We start from the raw sequence: 23,873 nt of genomic DNA on the forward strand, positions 1-23,873 counted from the left end.
TCATCTCCTTCCATTATAACGGACACTGAAGTTTCCATTCTCCTGCAGCTGGATCTCTAAATAAAGCATCTGCCAGAGAGCCATGAGTCACATCCACATAGTTAGATGCCTGTAAGTGTGTAAACTTGGGAGATATTAAACATTAATCACCTGACAGACATTGAGACATCGATACTCTTTATAGCATAAATTTGGGCTATAAGAAGGTGAGTATCATTTGAGTGTTGTGTTGTATGGCAAAATTGTGTTTACTTTATTATATTGAAGGTCCAAATATGGATGCTGTGTTGTAGCCTCAAGCGATGAGGAAACCCCTTCAGTTCTTGACAGTATAAGGCAATGACATCAAGCTACAATTCAACACTAGCCTATATGCCGCAGTCTTGGGGTAATAAAGACAGAATAATAGCGAAGAAGTCTAAAATACCCATTAGGATTTTATTGCTGTTTTGAGAGCACTGTTCCTTGCTATTGTCGTTTTGATCATCGATTAGGAAGAGCAGACTCATTTTGCAAAAGCTCAGACTGAACATCATTCTTGGATGATGAGAAACCCAGCCCCATGTTATTTTCAACTGCACAGCCAATCAGATCACACCAATCACAGTCACCATGGCACTTTGATTGGCTACCGATGACATCATTACTACAGAAAGTAAAACACATCACCAATTAATGATAGAAAGCTTTCCAATCAGCCAATCAGCTTGTTGTTTGGAAGCCCCTGCCAACATGCCTTAGAGGCTGACTGAGTCCTTACTGTGTCTCTCGCCCTTCAGACCACACAGACATCTCAAAAACACAAAAACACACTAGAGCGAATACATGCAGGCACATTTATAGTACCTGCTAACATTCAAATTCATTGCCAGAGTTTTAAAAAGACCAGAACAGAGACACCTGATGAATACTTTAGCTTGACAACCTTCTGCAGAAGGGATTAAAAAAAAAAATTATAGATATGAACCAGCACGATCAAAATAGCAGCATGAGGATGACGTTCCCCACACAGAGCCGTGGCTCATACTGACGTCATATAGTTGCCATAATATTCTGAGTCTGACTTGTGAGACAAACAAAGTCAGGTTGAGTGTGGCTGGGCACTACTCACTGATAACTGCAGTGTAACACCAGTGATACCATTCTGATAGTGACGGGTTTTAAAAGGCAGCAGGTTCAATGTGATAGAAATTGAGAATATCTGAGTGAGCGTTGAGGGTCTGTGTTGGAGAAAGCCAGCTGTAGGGCCTACAGTAACACAATCAACATTTCATTATGCACTCATAAATCACAAAAAATCACAAAGCTTTTCAGTGGAAATAATGAAAGAAAGGCCACTTTAGGCAATTTGATATACAATAACCCGTATAATATGCATTTCCTCCATCACGCTATATTTGGATATGATTGGTTATGATTGAATGTGACTGTTTCTTGGAATAAATCCCGCCTTTTGTTTTCTTGCTAGCTCTTGTCCTGAATTAAGAAAACTAGATACCACTACTTTGTGTCATGTCAAAATAAAACTTAAAATGGTCTGTAAACGTGATGACTGCATCAGTTTTTAGTGAGCATTCAGCATGATGAAATGAAAGATATCTTCGTGTCTTTGGCAGTGTTTACAGAGCTTTTATGATGATGACCCGAAAATAAGTCAACTATTAAAAGAATAACAAATAACAAATATTGGTAAAATTTTACAATGATGTAATTTAATGTGTTAACTATCATGAACAGACAATGAACATTTATTACAGTATTTATTAGTCTTTGTTTGCATTAGGTAATAAATACAGTCGTTGACTGTTAGTTCATGTTAGTTCACAAGTGCATATACTAATGTTAACAAACACAACTTTTGATTTTAATAATGCATTAGTAAATGTTGAAATTAATATTAACTAAGATCAATAAATGCTGTAGATGTAGGTTATTGTTTATTATTCTTAGTTCATGTTAACTAATGTAGCTAACTAATGTTAACTAATTAAACCTTACTGTTAATTGTTTCCAAAATATTGTTTATTATTGTAAATATTGTTACTGCCTTTTGTTATTATTTTGGAAAAAAATATAAAAATGCATAAAAACACTATGAAAATGTATAATTAGTAATAATGTACATAATTATTATTATTTTTTTTTATAGGCTATTATTTATTTAACCAGGAAAATGTGACAACATAAAAGTGTAACAGGGCTATAAATATCTGCCTCCTCATTTTAAAACACCACAGCAGGCCACTGCTAGGCTACATATTATTTATTTTCCAACAATGCTGTAAAATTAACCAATGGTTTTCATGGGTATGACACCAAACATGAGTGTTTTAGGTCGAATTTCGTCGAATTTACCCTCAAACTATCACGAAAACGCTATTTTATTATGCAAATCCATTAAAAGGGACAGTTCACACAAAATAAAAAATCCTGTCATCATTTATTCACCCTCATGTCATTTCAAACCTGCATATTTTCTATGGAAAACACACACACACACACACAAAGATTCTGAAGACAGTTGTCGTTACCATGCATACAATAGACACATGTTAAGAAAAACGTGGAGGTATATAAATTATGACAATTTTAAATTTATGACATTTTAGGTAGAACTACCTCTAAGTGGAATTCTAGAAGATATAAATCCTGATATAATAGAATGTTGCGATCCAACAGAAATAACGATATGTCATGGGAGCTGTGCAGTGATATAGTGTACACTTCACAGCTGTTACAAACTAGAAGCCATGACTGGAAATATCCGTTTCATTAACATTTTGCCTTTAAATATACAGACCATGAGCGATTCCTACTCCACAGTTTGACACGTTGAGTTTCCAAAGGCAGTTTGCATCGTAAGCCAGCGCTCTCACTCCATCTACTTGAGACTCATGTCAACTGCTATGGGTGCCAGATGTCACAAAAACTTTCCTCCATGTAGACTGCCGTTCGATCTTTGTTCACATTCTTCGTCTTGATTATGAACTGAATACATTGATACCAATGCAATGCAAATGGTTACTGTGCCCGGCTTCAATTAATGTCAGGAAACTGATTTTTTTTTAGAAGTCTTCATAAAATAAATAAATAAAGATAAAACATTTACCAGTACCATATTGGTTGAGTTGTATTTTATTAAAAAAGAAAATGTTTAGTAGGGCATTTTTTATTATCAGTTATCTTTACATGTACTGTATCTTCATCACTCTAAAATTTATTTTTGACCAGTCCTGTAAAAAAAAAAAAAAAAAAAATTATATATATATATATATATATATATATATATATATATATATATATATATATATATATATATATATATATATATATATATACATATTTTTTATATGACTGAGTAATAATAAACTTCTGAGTGATGCATATATAATAATAATAATAATAATAAATTGTGTTAATAAAGGGTTTCAAGTGCTTTTCAAATATTTGCTGACACAGTTTTTCCACATTCTGACTGTTTACTATTTGGAGATGAACCTAATGCAACCTACTTTGAATCTAAACCATATTTCATGTGCTGTAAATCCCAGTATAAACATATATTCAAAGGATTGTCATTGGTATAAATGGTCAATCTATAAACAGAGACAACACAGAAGGGTTTCTCTGGGGTATAATTGAATTATTTTGATTTGGCCATATCTAAACAATCCAAAAGGGAAAACTAACTGATAAAGAATGAGGCAACTTAAAGTTGACCTGCTCAACTCAGAAGCTTATAATAGGGCAGCTGTGTTCTGTTTAAAATGCATGCAGTGAAAAACATTACCTGGCATTTTCAAGATTTTAAAGGCCATAAAGTAGGGACCGATAATTAGGTACAAAACATTCATCTGAAATACAAATCCAGTCAGTAGATTAGGATATATAACCAAACTATATAGCCTTTTGAGAAATGTTAATTCCTGCTCAAATGCCATTTGTCAAAGAATGTTCTAAGTAAATATTCTGATCAATAATCCACATTCATTAACAGAGAGAGATAGAGATGTACCAGAGGACGTTCAAGTATTGTGAGGCAGGAGCATTTATAAATTATCTTATTTTGGCACAAGAAAAATATTCAAAGATGTCAACACAGATTCTTAAAAAACACTTTTGAGAAAGCAGTTCGTGCTTAGAAGATAGTGTCCAAAGAAGAAGGGTGAGAATTACTGGAAATTCCGTGTTCAGCTCTTAAAGTGACCGTTCTTCGAGAGGCCTTTAGCTTTAGTTCAGTTCAGTATGTAACACTGCAGCTAGTTCGCTCTCTTTTGTTTACAAGCTTGTTTTTGCATCACAGTCTCATTGGTGTTGACAAAGTCATCTAAGCCTATTTCTCTTGACCACAATGGTTCCGGCCACAATGTCATACACAGTCCTGTTGTGCTGAAAGAAAAGTAGTGTGATGAACGCTGGAAAGAAGAAAGCGATGGAGAAGTTCTTGTTTAACGCTCTCACCGTTGACCTACAAGAAAATCAAAATACAAGTTTAAAAATAACATTTTGGAAAAAGGTCAAATATTTAAAAAGAAAGAGAGGGATGTTAACAGCAGCACTGACGCAGAAAGCGTGACATTAGTCGCTGGGACCACAAGAACGCGGTTCGGCTGAACCAGGACGGAGCTGTCACATGTCACCACTCGTAAGCCAATGAGGAACTTCCCTGGTGTCGCTCCACCAGCCCCCCAAATACATATGATCTGAAATCAATCAAAAACAGTTATACAGGTCTTCATGAATGATTTCAGCAGATTAAATCAACTGTTTGAACTGACCTCATAAAAGCAAACTAATATCCTGTACACTAGAGCCACAAGCATCATTTTCTGCAATTCCTCCATTGATGTGTCCTCATCAATCTCCTCTACAATGAAGTGCATGGCAAACTTTGAGATGTCCCTAAAATTGACAATAATTTTTTTTTTTTTTTGTTAACGACAAAATTAGCAATATGTTGTGTGTGTGTAAATGCATACAGCATGAGCAATACGTTAGGAAATATAAACAGTAAAATTTCAGACTTACTTCATTCCACTCAAGTGGACAATACTGAGGATAATTGTAGCTTTAATGAAAAAAAGAATAAAGAAATCCACCATTTCTGCCAAGAACCGTTGGAAAGGAGAGGGAATATAATATTCCCTACCTAAACAAAACACATTGTAGACATGAACTGTTTTTGTGAAGTGGATCATTCTTATCATTATATATGTCTTAATATACAGGCCAAAATAAAAATCTTAACATTTTCAAAGATGGGAATAATATTTGCTTGACAATTACCTAATCATTCTAATATAAAACAGGCAATTATAAGGAATTGTGTTTTTTCATCTAGCCTTTCTCAAATTAAAAAAAGTCTCAAACAACACGTTTTCATCTGAATGTTGGAATTCGTAATCATTTCAGTTTTTTTCCCCCTTTTTTGCGCAATTTCACTTTCTACCTGGTATTTCTTTTACAATAAACATTTTAACTAACATTACCCATTTGCGCTGTTTATATCACTATAAAATACTCATTCTATTCTGTTAGACATAATAATAAAACCATAATAAAAGAAGTTGAATAGCCTGAGTTTGACAAAAGCATATTTCTGGAAGTCAGGTGTACCACATTACTGATATACTTTATAACGAGAATAACCCAAGTGTTAACATTGTGCAGATCATATGAATAAAACGAAATTATTCTACACTAACTGAAATGCATAAACTAAACGCAAAATCCAAGAAGGCTTGTCCGAGAGGATGTCAGATTCACCATTAGGGAAGCGGTTAATGATCAACCCAATACAACAGCTAGCCTGGCAGTATTAACAACAACAACAACAACAAAAAAGATAAGACGTTATTCATCTGATGTTATCACCTGGTTGTTGCGCATCTCCATTAGGCTGCTGTAGTTGTTGTTGTTGTGGCCGCTGCGCATGCGCTGTGGCGGGCGCTCGGGAACTCTGTCCGCTCGCGTTCGCAGCTACAGCAGGAAAACCAAACGGGCTGCTAAACCAATTGCGAAGGTCTCCGTTAATCATTTCTGCACCCCATGTCGTCCCCCCAGGCGTTTCATTTGCTCCTTGTGTTGACAAACACGGCGGGAAGGAAAGCGCAGACATGGCTATCCAGCTCTGCCAGTTCATATAGCTGTAGTAGTACTGCCACATCCACTCCTGTAATCTTTCGCAGTACTCCGTGGTGGTGACAGCGGAGGCTGTGTCTTGCTTGCCCTGGGCACAGGGCTTGTGAATCGGCGTTTTCATGTTTTCAGCGTCCCCGGTTCTACTGTTTCTTGCCGACAATTTGTCCTTCTCACGAGCGTTTTCCTCTAACTCCGCCATGACACTTATGTTTCGTGACGAACTCGGTATCGATTTAATCAACTTCCGGCAATATTTCTGCACGCAAAATAAAAGTAATGGAAGATATTAGCATAACAAAGAGGTAAATCTTCTTACCTTTTCAGCTGCCCAGAGGTGTATTTAGCTAAGGATTGGTAGATTTCATCATCATTAATATTAGTAGTAGTAGTATTTGTATTATTATTATTATTGTTCTCAAATTATTCAAAATCATAGAAAATGGATGACAGTAGATACTTGTGTACAGTGAACATTGTTCTTTATACTTAAAAAATAGCTGATATTTATTTACTAGCCATTTAACTTAGTGTTGTAGCTATTTTACTATTAAACTGCACTTTTTTAAAATTGAAAATATAAAGATAATTTGATTGTTTTATAAATATGCCCTACTTTAAAATGTCATGCCTAATTTGTTTCTTGCTATGTCTTTTGTAATAATTTGTGAAATTTACAAGAAATGTGAAAATTTTTGCAACTCCAATAATAATAATAATAAAAATATATATATATGTTTTATTAATTAAATTTCAATTTCAATTAACTAAAGCAATAATAATAAAAAATCTGATAATATCAAGGTACAAGCAGCAAAGATGTTCTCTTCTTGACTGATGCTGTATTTCTGCTTGTCCATCACCAGGTACTAAGAATGGAAAATGAAAGGAGAGACAGTAAGATAAGAACAGTAAATGGGAACTATTAAGCGCAGTAAAATATTGCTGGCAGACCATTATATTAATACTGAGCCAGGCTTAGGGTACAAGTACAAGTTTTCATAAATTATCAAATCAAGACACAATAATGTGACCCAAGTTTTTATTTATTTATTTATATTTCACAATGAAATTAACACAGAGATAATATAAGTACCTCTACTGAGTGACTATGTGCATCTAAAATAAAATGTTAATGCTTTATTTCGTTAGAAAACAACCTCTTTGTGGAGTTATTAATGGTATAGTTCACCTCATAATTAAAATAAAAAACAATTTTGCCTACCATCCGATTAATAAAAGTGGCAAGCTCCAAAAATGACCTATTCCTCACACAAAGCTATTGCATGGATTCAAATGTCTTAGAAAGTTGGAATATAGTGCATTTTGTCTTCTTTTTTTTTTGAGCTGGACAGCTCCTGCTCATCTTTCACTATATAGAAAAAATTTGACCACTCTGCTAAACTTTAACTCGTGTTTCACAGAAAAAAGAAAATCTTTGAAACAACAGGAAAGTGAGAAAACAATGAAATAATTTTAATTTGGAGTGAAACTAGTGCTATAGCATTAGTATAGCATTCATATATTTAGTTAATTTTCATATTTTATTAAATTTTTATGGGTAATTTATTACTACTTGAATTTGAATTCTGTCAGCAAGACCTACAAATAATTCATTAAACGTTACATTGCATATCCTGTAGATGGCGTTAAATACATTAGCAACTAAATGTGCAGGTGTGCTACCTTTAGTCATGAATAAAACATATGCTCATAAGTTAAAATGAACTACATGAAGAAGAAGAAAAAAATCAAGAAAAATTACTATTAATAATTCATTAGCTGTCTATTTGTATGTAAATATATACAAACACAGGCAGACCGGTCCTGATTAATGAATAATTCATAAGCTTCTGCAGCAGTGTTCATGTCCACTGCTGCATGCGCAGCTTTCAAAAGAACAGTCACGCGTCTTAGATTATACCAAATAATGTCATCTGTTACTCTTTTCCTGGATTTGAGTTTATTTTAATCTTTTAACAGTTTTAATCGTTTCAGCATTTGACATGTATAGGCGGGTTGCCACAAACTTAGGTAAGAAGACGTCTGCAAGATAGATCTCCATAGCGACGTCTGTATTGTTGCACAAGTTTCTTCGAGTTGTAATCTGTCTCGATTTAAAAGTCGAGTTGTTTTGATGCACAGCCATAGCAAGGATACAGGCAAACCGTTGGAGGGGGTGAGGAGGGAGGGCGAGAGAGAGGGGACAGAGGCGAGGATGGGAGGAGAGATAACCGTTCAGCCACTGGCCTTCACCAGAGTGCTTAATATTCAATGACCTCTGATCCAAACTCACGCAGGGGACGTCAAAACAACAGAGGTTAAATCATCTCAAAGAAGGAAGCACAAGGCGAAGTGAACTACTGCTCTTGCACTAGAAGTCGACCCTCGCCAGTGGCGATTTTCAAACTTTTGCATTTGAGAATTAATTTCCAAAGTCAGGATGCAACGGCGTCTTGTATCGTATGCAAATACGCCTTCTGACGTAGTTGATCATGTGGGTTTTGGCGTAGATCCCCCTGCGATCGCCAATTTTTTTCGGCTGTTGTCTTTAGAATTCGGCGGAATCGTTACAATCGTACGCTTCTGTGGGCTGTACAAGTGGAAAAGTACGCAATTTCGGACTCTAGCTGTCAGTAACCTCACATCCCAGCCTTTTCCGTTGGTTGGTGGGCAGGTAAGAATGGCTGAATTATTTGTGTCGGTTGGAAAATGAGCAAACAAACCTTAAAGTTGCGGGCGCGTTTGAATGCAAACACAATACGTAGTAGCCCGAAACGTAGTGTAAAGTGCTTCTGATGCCCGTTTGTTTATTTCAGCTGAACTTTGTTTGCCCAAGGCATATTGTAGAAAGTGAGCACCAGAATAACCGCATCGACCTGACCCGATAACCTCAGTTTTAACGTTTCCAGCGGCTGTGATTTGTGTGGCTTGCGGAAAGTTTCATAGAATGGTTAAAGTTAATAGGCAGTGGGCGCGAAAACATGTCTACTTCTCTGATGTCGAAATAAGCAGCAAAATATGGCTACCAATGTCGACATGGCGTTACGTCGGTCCAAGTGATTTTTATTGGAGTCTGTTTTGCTTCAATGAACCCCTCTTTTCCGTTGCACGCCACGATCGGGAATTTATTTCGAGCTAAGAATGATTAATTCATGCACTTGTGTGAAGTGAGCATGGCACGCAACTACTTTGATTTGGGCTCGGTGTCGTATGATGTAGGCAGTGGTGACGCCTTCCACGGCCAGACTGCATGGCACAAGCGTCAGACGCGAGCCACATTGCAGCACTGTGCTCACATCTGTGATAGTTCCCAAAATTGTCGCATCCGTACTACTAGAGACTCACAGCACCCTATATAATGCAAATTCATTTCTGAAGCTGAATTTGCGACTCAATAAGTGCCGATCTGAGTTGTTCAAATGTCTTAATATAGCATACAGTTGATGCACTGTAAATAATCTCGGCGAATATTCCCAGGACACTTCAGGTGATTCAAGTGTATCAAACTAACGTCCCACGCACGATATTTGCTTCATCGTCCAATCACGTCATTCCAAATGCATTCCCAAGGTATGAACAGACTACAGACCGAATCTCCCATCTGTCAGAAATCCTGGACTGTTTACTTTATGACTGACAGGTCTTTTCTAATCCTACAGGTACTCTGATGTTGCTAGAAAATCACTTTTAAAATATTCCTCCAATATGGTTTAGTGCAAGGGTGCCCAAACTCTGTCCTGGAGGTGTCCTGCAGAGTTTAGCTCCAACCCCAGTTAGACACACCTGAACCAGCTAATCAAGCTCTTACTAGTCATACTAGAAACTTCCAGGCAGGTTTGTTGAGGCAAGTTGGAGCTAAACTCTGTAGGTCACCGGCCCACCAGGACCGAGTTTGGGCACTCCTGGTTAGAGGGTGAATGTATCATCAGAGGGTTTTTTATTGAGTTTAAATAAAGTTATACTTGTCAATGAAGCTCTGACTACATCTGTATCTTTAGATCTTGCTGCAGCTTTAGTGGTGACTCCTTAACCATCACAGGTGAATAGTTTTTCTTAAAATAATCATATATCTCCTCCCTTGGAATCTCATATTACTTAAGTGTAAAATACTGTTTGTGTTCTTACCACATGCTCCGTCATATCACGATGGACTGTATAATCTGAGGTTTAGTTTGCAGTATAAGGCTAAATGAGAGAAAATCACTTGTTTGTTGACAATCTAGTAATTTATTTAGGATTATCAATTAGTATCATGTTTTAAAATGTCCTTTACTTATCCTAGTACATAACTGATCTTTAGAAATTGGCTTAGAACTAAACAGACTATTATTAATATAGACACTGTAAAGAAAGCCATTGTCATATGCTTAGTTACTTTCCCACATTATTCTCACTGAAGGGCATTCGGATGCAATTTCATTGAAGTTTATTCTGTATTTATGGCATTTTAAAAATAACCAAACATTCTCTCTTCTCCTGGGATATGATCTGCACAAATACACTTGCCAACCCGTTCACCTTGTGGGTCGTAGTATGGTAGTATCTCTCATTACATAGGTTTATTCATGGAACCAAGACTGAGGCAACTCTTACAAAGTAGTGACGCGTATTGTGAAAAGTACAACTCCGCTTGAGTTGCTCCGGCGCAAAATGCAGTTTGTGCCAGGTGACTGGCTGGATTTAAAATGGCTGCCCGCGTTCGTGAGGAGCTGACGTCTTTGAGGAGGTGGTTGCTGCTGCCTCTGCCTCGTAGCTCGTGCTGTCAGTCGCTGATGTCACAGCCGTGGGCTGGGCTCCCTTCAAAGCTGCGTGTTCTCTGTCAGTTCTGGTGCTCATGACTCCACTGAAAGCAGAGCCTCTTTGTGAGGGATTCTGACCTCAGATTGGAGCCAGGTTATTTATTAGTCATCACTACTAAAGCTATTAATTTCCCTCTGTGTTCATGTCCTGTAAGGGAGAGTCACAACTGACGTGTGTTACCAGCTGAAGTTGCAGTTGGAGGTGGCAAACTATCTTGTTCTGTTTTCTTACTGCATAATGAGTACAACAGATCATGATTCATCACTATTATCCATGTCATATCTTGCCATCATTCTTGTATATGATTATTATATATATATCCGAGCATGCTGAATGTGTTTGAGTGGCATTGAAAGCAGCAGGGTTTTTACACAAATCATAATATATTCTTACTTGAACTAAAGAAAATGAAACAATCGGTTTGAGTAGTTGTTTTCTTAAAGGGAGAAAAGCTTCAACTTTTTGCATTCGCTTGCTCTTCAGCAGTCTCTCTGTTGCCAATATTTTGCCCTACTTTTACAGTCGTGACCCAGCTTTTCTGGAAGTGTAATGGAGAGACTGCATATAACTGTAATGCCTAACAAATGACACCGAACTTTATTCCTTTGCCTGAGCAGATGGTGTTTGACTACAGCGGCTACATTTTAAAGCCTGTAGATCCTCAGGTGACTTAAACTCCATTCACTTTGTGTTTGAGCTGCTGTAAAGGTTTTAGAGAAGCTAAACTGTTCTAGCAAATGTGAAAGATGGAGTTGCTCCGTCAGGGATATGAAATAAAATGACGGTATTATGAAGATGTTGAGTTTATGCTTGAGTTACAGTCTCATCTGTGGCCTGACCTGATCTTACACTAGGGAGAAAAGAAAATAAGTGTTTGCAGTCAAGAGTATCTGTCACGAGTAGTGTCCATTCTTTGTTTAGAGCGGAAGTTTATTCGTTTTGGACTGGTGCCTCTGAGGAATTGTCAGAAATGGTGGTGTTTAGATGAACGTCTAAGATACAAATACCAATCCAGTTGTTCTTTTTTTCTAGGTGAGGAGAGGCTGGGCGAAAAGGAGGCAGAGTAGGAAAATCGCCACATAGGACCTTACAGATTTTATACTCCAAAAAGGTGAAGACCAGCATTGACAGGTGGGCCGCTGATTTAAAAAGATTTGTAGTGTTGATGCAGTGATATGGAGTCCAGACTTGAGCATAACGTTGATGTTTGCACATCAGAGACAGACCATGCTTCTAGTGTCCTCGTTAATTAAATACGGTTTCATCCTGTAGAAGATTTCAGACTTTGAGAGACATAGATAAAAGCTCAGGATGTGCTTGTACCAGTGAAAAGATGAATAGTAGTCAGTAAAGATGGTCCATATTGATGTAAAATTATAACTTCAAAGCTCTTCATAGCTGAATGCCTGAGCGGAGTTATATTTACCCACTCCTCATGTCTCTTTCAGACAGCTCACTTATTTTTCAGTTCTTTGCTTTGTAATATGTTTTCTCTACAAATCTATTAATACTTCTACATTCTAGATAATAAATAAACAAAGGACTCATATTGAAGAGATTTGATTGGTGCAGAGGAGCTAGGGATGTATCATAATTAATTTTGTGACTGATAAACTTCAGTATTTTTCATATGAGCAATAAATTCCTCATAAGTAAGATAGATTGTGTCTAATCAAATTAAAATACAAAAAAATAAAAAGCGATCAGAATTCTACAAGCAATTTTTAGGCACATCACAACATTAGAATTTACAGTATGAAAAAGGATCTTGATTTTGAGGTTTGCTAGATTGCATTTAACAGTGATATTAAATTATTATTTTAAAAGATGACAGCAAAGGGAATCTAAATGAGCTAAATGAATAAGTAAATATTCAATATCGACTGATACAGATCAATTACCATATTTCCCGGATTATAAGTCACACTTTTTTTCATAGTTTGGCTGGTCCTGCGACCTATAGTCAAGTGTGACTTATTTATCAAAATTAATTTGTCATGAACCATGAAAAATGAACCAAGAGAAAACATTACTGTCTCCAGCCGCCAGAGGGCGCTCTATGCTGCTCAGTGCTCCTGTAGTCTACACTGAAATCACAGAGCGCCCTCTCGCTGCTGTAGGCGGTAATGTTTTCTCTTGGTTCTAAATAAATGCGACTTATAGAGTGCGACTTATATATGTTTTTTTTTCCTCGTCATGACGTATTTTTGGACTGATGCGACTTATACTCAGGTGCGACTTATAGTCCGAGAAATACGGTAGAACAATCTCTACTAACGGTCAATAACCAATATGGTACCATTATATCATGCAGCTAGGGATGCACGATAATATCGGCACAATATCGGTATCGGCCGATAAAAGCTTAAAATGACCATTATCGGTATCGGCCGATATGAATATTTCTGCCGATGAGCCAAACCGATATTGTCCAAGTGAAATAATTGACCTGTTTTTCAGATGTGAATGTCTGTCTACATTTGTAAAATAATAAATTTATGGTAGAATCAGTACAGAAGAGATACATGGATTTCTCTTCAGTAAAATTAAAGTTTAAATATATCAGTATATATTTGTATATATATCGATATCGGTATCGGCATCGGACAAAATTATTTTGAAAATATCGGGATATCGAATATCGGCCAAAATCCAATATCGTGCATCCCTACATGCAGCCTTAAAGGAATACTCCACTCCAAAATGAAAATTTTGTCATTAATCACTTGTCCCCATGTCAATCCAAACCCGTAAAAGCTTGGTTCGTCTCCAGAATACAATTTAAGATATTGTGGTTGAAAACCGGGAGGCTTGTGACTCTCCCATTGACAGCAAAGTAAATTCCACTGTAAAGGTCCAGAAAAGTATGAAAAGCATCGTCAGAATAGTCCATCTGCCATCAGTGGTTCAACCACAACGTTATGAAGCAACGAGAATACTTTTTTAACGCAAAAGAAAATAAAAATAACAACTTTATTCAACAATGTCTCTTCTTTGTGTCTCTGGCAGATGGACTATTCTGACAATACTTTTCATACTTTTCTGGACCTTGACAGTGTATTTTACTTGGCTGTCAACGGGACAGACACAAGCCTCCCGGTTTTCAGCCAAAATATCTTAAATTGCGTTCTGAAGACGAATAAATCCTTTAATGGTTTGGAACGACATGGCGGTAAGTGATTAATGACAAAATGTTCATTTTGGGATGTAGTATTCCTTTAAAATGAGCAGATGTGGCATCATTGTACAACAAGACAATTGTGATTTAATTTCTTGTTCACATCAGCATGTTGGAATGCATTAGATCAGACGAGGAAAGCTGTAAACAACAACAGAAAGACAGTTTTCAATCTTGGTGGGATCTGTGTTATTCGGCTCTCTTAAGTGTCATGACTCAGACTCACAGATGGATGACCGCAGTGATCACTGTCCAGTGCTATGAATCTGATACTCACTGAGCATATCAGAGGCTTAGTAGAGCCTGTCTTTATTGTTTTATTAGGTGTATTTGAGACCAGGCAGAAAACACAGTTGCCAATCATGTCTGAACTGGCTGTGGTTAGTGTATAAATGTTATCAAGTCACCAGATCAATAGAGGCTCTTTAGATTGATTAAAACCTGTTTAATGTTATTGTTCAATGAAAACATACATTTGCCTGTGTTAGATACACAGTGATGTTAACTAACCGGTGTTACCGGATTATCATTTTATTTAACAAAGTATTTCATCCGAGGCTCATAGACGCACAGTGCTCAAACATGACCCTGATCTCTTGATCCATCCTCAGTGTGACCCTTTCCATGAGTATTTCATAACTATCTGGGACAGCAGCCATATAACTTAGTGGTCGACCACAGAGATTTGGTTTCTTTTGAAGACACCGTATATGCTGCTGAGCATCCGTGTCTTTACAGCTGGCTTTAGCAGGAATGCTATGCCCTCGGTCTCTGGTTTCTTAGTCAAAATTAGGCATTGTTTTCCCTTGCATAATAGTGACCCATTTCAAACTAATGTAGTGTAATCAGGTTGGGCTGATAGATGATGCCATGTTCATCACCGATGGTTGACAGATATCACGATGTTGAGTCAGCAGCATCATGATTCCCCAGCACCCCCACCTCTGACCTGCATCTTTATTGATCACACTATATCAATCGCCCAGTGCAATGCATGGCATACATGCTTTCAATTTCCATGCAGTTACTTCACATAAATGTTTTTTCTGATTACTTAACAACATAATGAAGTTGTACAAATACAAATTAATACAAATTAATACAAATTACATTTAAAATGAACAGAAAATGATCATAGGCTAAGGTGTTCTACACAAAATAAAAACTGCAACAAAATTCAAAATAATTGAAATTAAATTAGATTAAATAGGCTAGAACTTGTGGGTCAGATAGTGGGTGTTGGATAATAAATCTGTTTCAATAAAATTAAAATAGCCTAATATTATCTCAGGGAGGCTGGAACATCTGTACCTGTACAAATGGTGATTTTTGACCTTTAATTGTCCAACAGTTAAAAAACAGCAGTAAATAATATTTATTTGTATCCCATATTTTGTGTGCAATACTGTAACTGTTACTTTTCTGAAATATATTTTTTTAATTGATTGTTTAAAAATGTTTTTATGTAATTGTAATTTTGATGTTTGGCTTGTTTCAAGTTTATTACTGGAAAAAAAAAGTCAACCGTATTTAGACATGTCCAACATTTTGGTAATGGGGTTGAAAAAGTTGCAGTAGTTATAAAACAAGTAGAAAATAAATTCTCATGAAATATTTTGTCTTTTTTGTCTTTGACAAAGGTAGACAATCAGTTTTTTGTTCCTCCGGGCACACCCTCTCAAAGAAAAAGTAAAAAAAAAAATTTCACTTTAACTTGTATTTTATTAGTGGAAAGTAACAGGAAATTAACATTCAACCAGGCATTTATTTTTGTTTCTGTGTTCTCGGTATCAACTAGATGTACACACTAGCTTTAAGTTTAGCTTTGCTCCCTCTGAATAAGCATAATTAATGCACCCACTCATACTGATTCATGAAACATGTATCAGCATATACACAAGTGTACAAATGTAGCATTAATGTGATGAATCCAGTCTCTCAGTGTGGGTTTCACCCCGAAAGAACAGGCTCGGCCAAAAATAGGAATGCGGAACGTTCCTCATCTGGATCTCTGTGGAGAAAATCCCTCCCACCTGCTGCTGGGCCGTTTCCATGACAACGCATGAGTCCAGCTTTTCAAGGCCTGTCCCTTGGCACCCCAAATCACTGAAAGCCTGGACACCCACCCAAAGGACTTTGCTCTGAGCTTGGTATCGTTTTCCTACTGCAGAACTACTTCATTCTCACATAAACCAACATTCATCATTTAAACCAATTGTTTTTTCTCTCTCTCTTACATAGTGTTTACCTCTTTTGTTACTAGAGCCTTGTAATAGAATCTGTGGAGCTACTGTTTATTGATCGATCTTTCATTGGCGTCAGGTATTACTACTGCTGTGGATCCTGAGACACTTGCCACCTCATCCTAACATTCAAAAGGAGTCAGTAGCTCCCACAATTTGAGTTTAAATCGGTGAAGGGGGTGTGATATATACCAATTGCACTCAACACTTTTTGTCAGTATTATCATGAAAAATAGCACTCAGTGTACATCTGTGCAGTGCTGCCGGCTTCTAGAGCCCCATTTGATGAGATTTAAATTAATTCTGCCTCAATCCCAAATTCAACCCCCCCGCTGTGCTCCACAGTATTAACAGAGAACAATCTCCGCCCCTTTCACAGCGGCTCCTCAGCAACATCCTCTCATGGAAACATGCATGTTAATGCATGTGAATCCATACAGGATAACTGTTTTGCAACAGACTGGAGTATGTTACAGAAACTGTACATCTGGCTACACACCCTCCAGCTTGTGTTAACATTAGTAGTTTATTACTGCTATTGATGTTACTCTGAGTAGTCTATAGACCAGGGGTTCTCAAAAGTCTGCATTCAAGGGTCCAAATCTGAATTTTCTTTAGTGTCAAAAGTCCGGACCGGAACAATTGGTTATTACAAAACTTGTTTTTAATAAACATACATAACATGCATAATAAATAATATTTTTTTAAAATAATTGTTTTAGTTTATAAAATGCCCTTTGCATTCAAATACATTAATAACAAGTGCATAAGTGGCAAAACAATTAAAGTGTCAGCAATAGAGGTTGACCAATAAGGGTTTTTCTCTGGTCGATGACAATATTTAGAAATCAGGGTAGCTGATGGCCAATATGTTTGGCTGATTATTTTTTTTTTCTCATAAAAGACAGTTTGAGTAAATGATTATTGCAGGGCACAAGATGGTGGTAGTAGTAGTAGTAGCCTAATTCATAGTAATAATAATACATGGCTCAAAGCACCTTCTCAAAACTGTTCTTTAAGCATGCTTTTTGTTTGTTTGTTGACAAACACCAGTGTTTACCACAGACTTGCAAATGCAAATTGATTCTCTGCCAGCAGGAGACACTCTTGGAGCAAAGATATAGTGGTTCTTTCTAATGATACTTTCATATAAAAATAACCATGATGCATTTAAATTTTGAAACGTGCAGTGATCAGTTTATTCAGTGAAGTAGAATAAACACTATGGAAGTCACTGTGTGGACCAGCAACTTTGGTTTTTCACGTTCCTCAAAATAGCATTTATGTTCAGAAGAAAGAAACTCATTCAGGTTTAAAACCACTTTTGAGTGAGTAAATGGTGGTATAAATATAAAACACTTACAGATTTGACAGACAGCTGACAGAATTTTTATTTTTGGGTGAACTATTCCTTTAATGTTACTAAAACAACAAAACACAAAGAGAAAAATGACTCCCTGCTCTTGACTGAAGAAATGTAATACAGTTGCTTTAGGAATCAGTTTATATAGTGTTTTATTTTTAGATTTGTTCATTTCTTGAATGCGCCTGCTAAATACAGCTATTGTACCTGAAAAAAAGCACTGTTTGTTTTAGTTGTATATTATGTGTAGTTGCAGTGTGTATCTTTGTCATTCTTTTATCTTTGTTATTAAAAAATAAGAACAAAGAATTGTATCTTCTCCCACTTTTGCCTAAATATCTGCCATTCTTTTTTTTTTTGTTGTTGTTACCTTGAAAGGCTTTGTCTTTTATAATAGGAAAATTACTTTGGCTGTAATGCTCAGACAACTTGCAAAATAGTAAAACCGACATGAAATAAAACAAAATCATGAATCGTAATATTTTTTAAAACATTTTTAATATTATATTTTTAAAGCTGCCCCTTGATTGAAGACAAAATGTTCATTTTGGGATGGAGTATCCCTTTAACCTTAATAAAAAAAAAAAAAAAAATATATATATGTATATGTATATGTATATGTATATGTGTGTGTGTTTACAAATGTTAAAATGTAAAAAGTCTGTGGGCTTTTGTTGTCCTTTATGCTCTTAACACAGTTTTCTCAAGGAAAATGTTTTTTTTGCCAAGTTTACATTATACTGGCGCTCTTACAGTGAGTTGAGGCTGTGATATGAGATGCTCCGGGTCCCATCCATATTTAATTAGTCTCCAATGTACTGAGATCTGCTGAGGGCAACACAGGCCTGAGGAAGGCTATAATTGGACTGGACAAGTTCAGCCTAGCGCAGGATGTTTTTGCTCCTCCCATCCGAACCGAACTGAACACCGTATTGCTGATGCCTCTAATTTATTACACGGCACGGGGGTGTGTATCTAAATGCTTTTTATGCAGGAGCTGCAATACCTCAGCTTAATTTTTAATGAGGTTCTGTAGTCCATTGTGATGATTTTCACACTAAATCAAGCTGTATTGCACCTGAAGTGACAATTAACTGTGATTAAAAAGCTGATCTTTTGTGTTGATAGAAATCCATGTAATCACATTGAAAGGGCAAGCATAAGCTTTTATTGTTCATCTCTGTTGTTCAGACAGTTTCTTCAGACAGTGAAGAACCTTGAAAAGCTCGCTGCATTTTCACATCAAGTGTCTACAGGCAGTCACACAAAAATTCGGCACACAACTTGCAGCATCCTAAAATCGAAACCATTTTCTATAAATCTTTGCACATCTATTCGTCATCTTTTGACAGAACCTGATGTCACTTTGTGGACTGTTCAAAATTCTTATGTGCCATTCAAAAATTTTTATAAAAAAAATATAAATATGAATCTTTTCAAGTGACATGTATTTTGTAGGGTAAAAGATACATTGTTTATATACCGTTTTTCAATAACGAGTTTGTCTGTTTGTGACCTTGTTTCTTGTAATCTTTTTTTTTCATACAACAACCTGTTAAACTTCATGTTCATTCATGAAAAAGTGCAAAAACCTGTGTCTTTTTTTTCAGCAGGGAAATGCAATAAAATTTCATGTGTCCTTTAACCAATCCCAATGGACTATACACTGACTTAATTTAACCAACTATGACAATAAAAAAACTTGTGGTTTTGGTTATTGTTCTGTCATCTGTATTCACATTAGATTTTCTAAGTGACAGTTTGTTCGCAAATGGGAAAAAGCCACGCAGATTTGCTGTTTTGGGGCTTAAAGCTCTTCACATCTGGCAACCACAAGCATGAACGCTAGTGAAGACTTGTTAGCAATGCAAGATAACGCAAATGCCAAAAGAAAAACACATTATAGGATAAATAACGAGCCGACCAATATCGTGACAATTTTTTAAAATTAATCTAAAAAAGGTGGATATCGTTATCGAGCTTAAAATACGATTAATTGTGCAGCCCTGTTGTCCTGTGTTTAACCCCTTCAAGCACCCCAGTAATTTTCATACCTCATTGCAATAGTTCTAATGCATGAAAATCTAGTTTTAATATACGAGTCAGTAATACTTATTTTGCATCTTCTTTTTTTTTTAAATAGACTCTGTGATCTGGGATGAAGTCTCATGAAGTCTTTCATTGGAGCTGACATTCACAGTCAGCAGAATCATCCTTTACCAATCCTCCAGCAGACAAAGACCTGCTCATTGTCCATCAACAGAGTCCCCCTACACTGCACCGTCTTACTCCCTGACCATGGCTAGTCGAAGAAAGTCTACAACACCCTGCATGATCCGACCGGATGACTTGGTGACTGCAGACGATCCAGAAGAAATGGATTCCTTTGTGGGTAGTCCAGAAGAGAATGGATCCTCACATGTGTCTTCTAGTGACGACCGGACGGATAGGAAGAGTTCTGTGAACTCTGTGCAGGAAGCAACAGAGCTGGAAAAACCTGAAGTGAAAGCACGACCACAGAGGAAACTCCAGGGAGGCTATGAGTGCAAATACTGTCCCTTTTCCACACAAAATCTCAACGAGTTCAAAGATCATGTTGATTCCAACCACCCCAATGTTATACTCAACCCACTGTACTTGTGTGCAGTGTGCAACTTCAACACAAAAAAGTTTGATTCTTTGACAGAACACAATGAGAAGTGCCATCCTGGGGAGAGCAACTTCAAGTTCAAGAGAATCAAACTCAACAGTCAGACCATTCTAGAACAGACAATCGAAGGTTCGAACTGTGCAGTCATCTATGATACAACCAGCCCCCAGTCAGGAGAGGACTTTACTGCTTTTCCCCTGAGCAAATCCAGTACTATTAAGGTGGGTAAGCCCAAAACAGATAGTTTACGTTTGCAGGACGATAGTCCATTGGACAAACTCGCCCAAGATTTACCGAAAAAGCAGATTACTGCAGTGAATGTGAACGGGACTGTAATAATTCCAGATGCAACTCTTAAGGATGGCCTCTCACATATAATGCCATCCTTGCAACGCCCTCCTAACTTCAACTTAGTACCAAAAATTGCTGTCCCCTTGAACACTTCAAAATACAACCCCACGCTAGATGGCAACTTGACCCTCATCACCTCTTTCAACAAGTTTCCATACCCTACCCAAGCAGAGCTCTCTTGGCTCACTGCAGCCTCCAAACACCCCGAAGAACAAATCAAAGTGTGGTTCACTACCCAACGGCTAAAACAAGGTATTAGCTGGTCTCCTGAAGAGGTTGAGGAAGCACGAAAGAAGATGTTCAATGGAACGATTCAGCCTGTTCAACAGGCATTCACTGTCTTACCTGCTCAGTTAACTCAGTCCACTAAAGCTTCACAGCCCCTTATCCAGACCGTCCCTTGCCATGTTCTTGGACAATCTGGCCTAGTGTTGGCACCAGTTTCCAATTGCTCAACCGCTACCGGTCCTCCTCTCGCACTAACAGTGACAAATCAGATAGCACAGGGTCTCAAGAGGCCCCATACAGCGCCACTGGTTGCCCCAGAGATAAAGAGGCCTTCAATAATTCAGTCCGTTCAAACTAATCCCAAGTCTGTCTCTCCAACACCAACCCTTTCTTCAGACTGTGAGAAAACCCCTGATCAGATCAGAGAGCTGACCACCAGCTATGCTCAGTGTCAGTTTCCTGATGATGAAGAAGTGTATCGTCTCATCGAGACAACTGGCCTCTCATGGGGAGAGATCAAAAAGTGGTTCAGCGATCAGCGGCATGGAAACTATAAGGCAGTGCAACAGATTAAAACAGACCTCGCTTTGAAGGACAGCCAACCGCATAAGCCTGTCGCCACACAGTTTCCACTACTAGAGAGAGTTAAAGGCAAATCCTCTGAGCAAATGAAAAAGTTAGAGGAGAGTTTCCAAAGGACTAGCTTTCCAACCCAGGCTGAGATAGAGCAACTTGTGGCAGACACCAGGCTCTCCAAAAACGAAATTGATTGCTGGTTCACAGAGCGCCGAGCATTACGAGACAACCTGGAGCAAGCCTTGCTCAACTCGATGGGCTCAAAAAGGCCGGAGCATCACCTTCAAAGGGGGACACTGAATGGAGTCCATGAGCAAGATAGCAGAGTCAGGGACTCACCTCTTCCCATTCTGACATCCTCTGCCTGTCCAGAGGCCATTGATGGCAAGTCTCTCTGCCTTCTTAAAGACGTATTTGCACAAACCCAGTGGCCCTCACCAGAGGAGTACAACCAACTAGAAATCCAGACAGGGTTAGCTCGTACAGAAATTGTCCGGTGGTTTAAGGAAAACCGATCTGCTTTGAAAAATGGAACATTAAATTGGATGGAGCAATTTCAAAGTCTTAGCAACAAGAGACCGAATGGACAAAACAACTCATTGATCTTGGAGCAGGCCCAGAGTGTCCTACAAAGGCACTTTCAAGAGACAAGGGTACAAAAAGGGGAGGGTTTTGAGAAGCTTGCAGAACAGTCGAAACTAACCAACCAGGACATTGTCGAATGGTTCACCAGTAAGTTGGGCCACAACATCCCTGATATCAGCAAAAGCAAGGACCAACATGGACAGGCGAGTGTAGATGGTAAGAGATGGGTTTCCTTGGCAGCTGACATTGATGGCAAAGATTACGATGCACAGAAAGTGGCACGAGACCTATCGGCAGAGCACAGAGTGACAGGATGAAGTCATAAAGGTAATAGTTTTTTTTTTTTTTTTTTTTTACTAGCTGGTTGATATTTTGAATGGTGAAGAAGCGAGAGAGTTGCTTTCTCTGAGAAATAGCTGCTTCTTGTGATAATGTAGCAGATGTGGCTGTAAGACACCCAGAATGTCGGAAGTCTGTAATTTAGCCTTTAGAAAAACATCTTGGCAGTGAGACAGAGGGCAGAGCCCAAATTTTGTGTGCTGGGAAGGGGAGGGGAGTCAATTTTGGATTTTATTTCAAAAACATCCATAATTTGTGTGAGTCAAGTGGCATTTGTTGCTTGTTCTGTTGCAGAAGAAAACAGGCTGCTATGACTGAACTAGATGGGCCTGATGATTAAGAAATGACCTTCTGTTGTCATGAATGGAACAATGATCTCATAATCTGGACTCTTGAGGTCATCAGAGACTAAATGGACTGCGAGCATCTGTGAAACACTGTCTGGAGACTGACCATGGAGTGCCAAAGTTTGACTGCTATGTTGTTATTATGTGTTTGTTTTTTTTAAAAGGGCCCTTGTAAATATTTTTTCTGTACTTCAACAGATTTGTACAAATTTTTGAAGATGAGACTTTTGTTACATTTATAATAGGAGTCCCAAGACAATTTCCCTTGACCCTTATATTGGAATGTTCAATCATTTTTGTGAGTGGACACAAAACTAACCCACCTGCTGGTATAGAACTATGTGGTTCATGAAGGCACTTAATATGTCAAGCGGACACATACAAGCAGTGCTTCAATAAAAAACCATCTCATTCCAGAAAACGAGGTGATATTATGGACTTTTCTTTGGACCATAAATACATTGCCCGCACTCTCATACTGTACCTTATTGCCAAGAGTAGAGAGCCCACATGACGGACATAATCCAAATTGAAATCAATACAATATGGAGATGCACAGCACATGTTTATTTGTAGTTATAGACTAATTTCTGGCAATATTACAGTAACTGCAAATTTATCCATATCATGTTGGAATTTCCTGGTATCCAACAGGTAGTTCCATTTTTCCACTACTCCGCTATGAACTGCTTTCAGCTCGCTTAAGTGTATTTCTTTTTCCCGCAGCTGCTTTAGTGTCATGTTCGGACATGTATCAGGAATACTGTACTGTTAACCAAGAATCCTGCTTGCTCTTTATAAGAACCAGTCTGCTGTAATTCAATAAAACACAACTGATTGAAAGCCTGTTGTGAGTCTTGTTTACACAACAGTAATCATCGCCAAAGTAGAATTTCAGAAAACAGAGCTGAGTTTCATTAGGAGCTGCTAATTTTCTTATAGGAAGTTGCTGTAAAATTTAAATGTAACCAAGGCGCCTGAATCTGGTGTGTGTCCCTCAAGACACTGTGAAATCAATGCTCTCAAGTTAGGTGAGCACAGTTCCTGTTTACAGTTTATTTGTAGCATCTGT

At 37.6% G+C, this 23,873-nt stretch overlaps 2 protein-coding genes and 1 pseudogene across 3 annotated transcripts; 1 reads left to right on the plus strand and 2 right to left on the minus strand.

Annotated features, from left to right (window-relative positions):
- Window positions 1-23,873, minus strand: part of LOC113059105 (tripartite motif-containing protein 46-like) — a 433,352-nt pseudogene that overhangs the window by 259,625 nt on the left and 149,854 nt on the right.
- On the minus strand, window positions 4,031-6,377 carry LOC113059088 (protein FAM8A1-like). Its single transcript, XM_026227347.1, has 5 exons — window positions 5,875-6,377; window positions 5,029-5,149; window positions 4,779-4,902; window positions 4,564-4,703; window positions 4,031-4,468 (listed from the first exon to the last, which is right to left on the minus strand). Exons 1-5 carry the CDS (start codon window positions 6,338-6,340, stop codon window positions 4,324-4,326), a joined length of 996 nt encoding a protein of 331 aa, XP_026083132.1. The 5' UTR covers window positions 6,341-6,377; the 3' UTR covers window positions 4,031-4,323.
- Window positions 8,367-22,956, plus strand: LOC113059069 (zinc fingers and homeoboxes protein 2-like). Of its 2 annotated transcripts, XM_026227308.1 has the most exons (4): window positions 8,367-8,815; window positions 11,974-12,072; window positions 19,869-22,442; window positions 22,749-22,956. In XM_026227308.1, the coding sequence occupies exon 3, from the start codon at window positions 20,024-20,026 to the stop codon at window positions 22,430-22,432; it is 2,409 nt and encodes an 802-aa protein (XP_026083093.1). In that variant the 5' UTR covers window positions 8,367-8,815; window positions 11,974-12,072; window positions 19,869-20,023; the 3' UTR covers window positions 22,433-22,442; window positions 22,749-22,956. The 2 variants fall into 2 exon arrangements, with proteins under 2 accessions (XP_026083093.1, XP_026083094.1); XM_026227309.1 differs by lacking the exon at window positions 11,974-12,072.

Source organism: Carassius auratus, chromosome 41 (genome assembly GCF_003368295.1).
Source record: "Carassius auratus strain Wakin chromosome 41, ASM336829v1, whole genome shotgun sequence".
In the NCBI taxonomy this organism is placed as follows: Eukaryota; Metazoa; Chordata; class Actinopteri; order Cypriniformes; family Cyprinidae; genus Carassius; species Carassius auratus.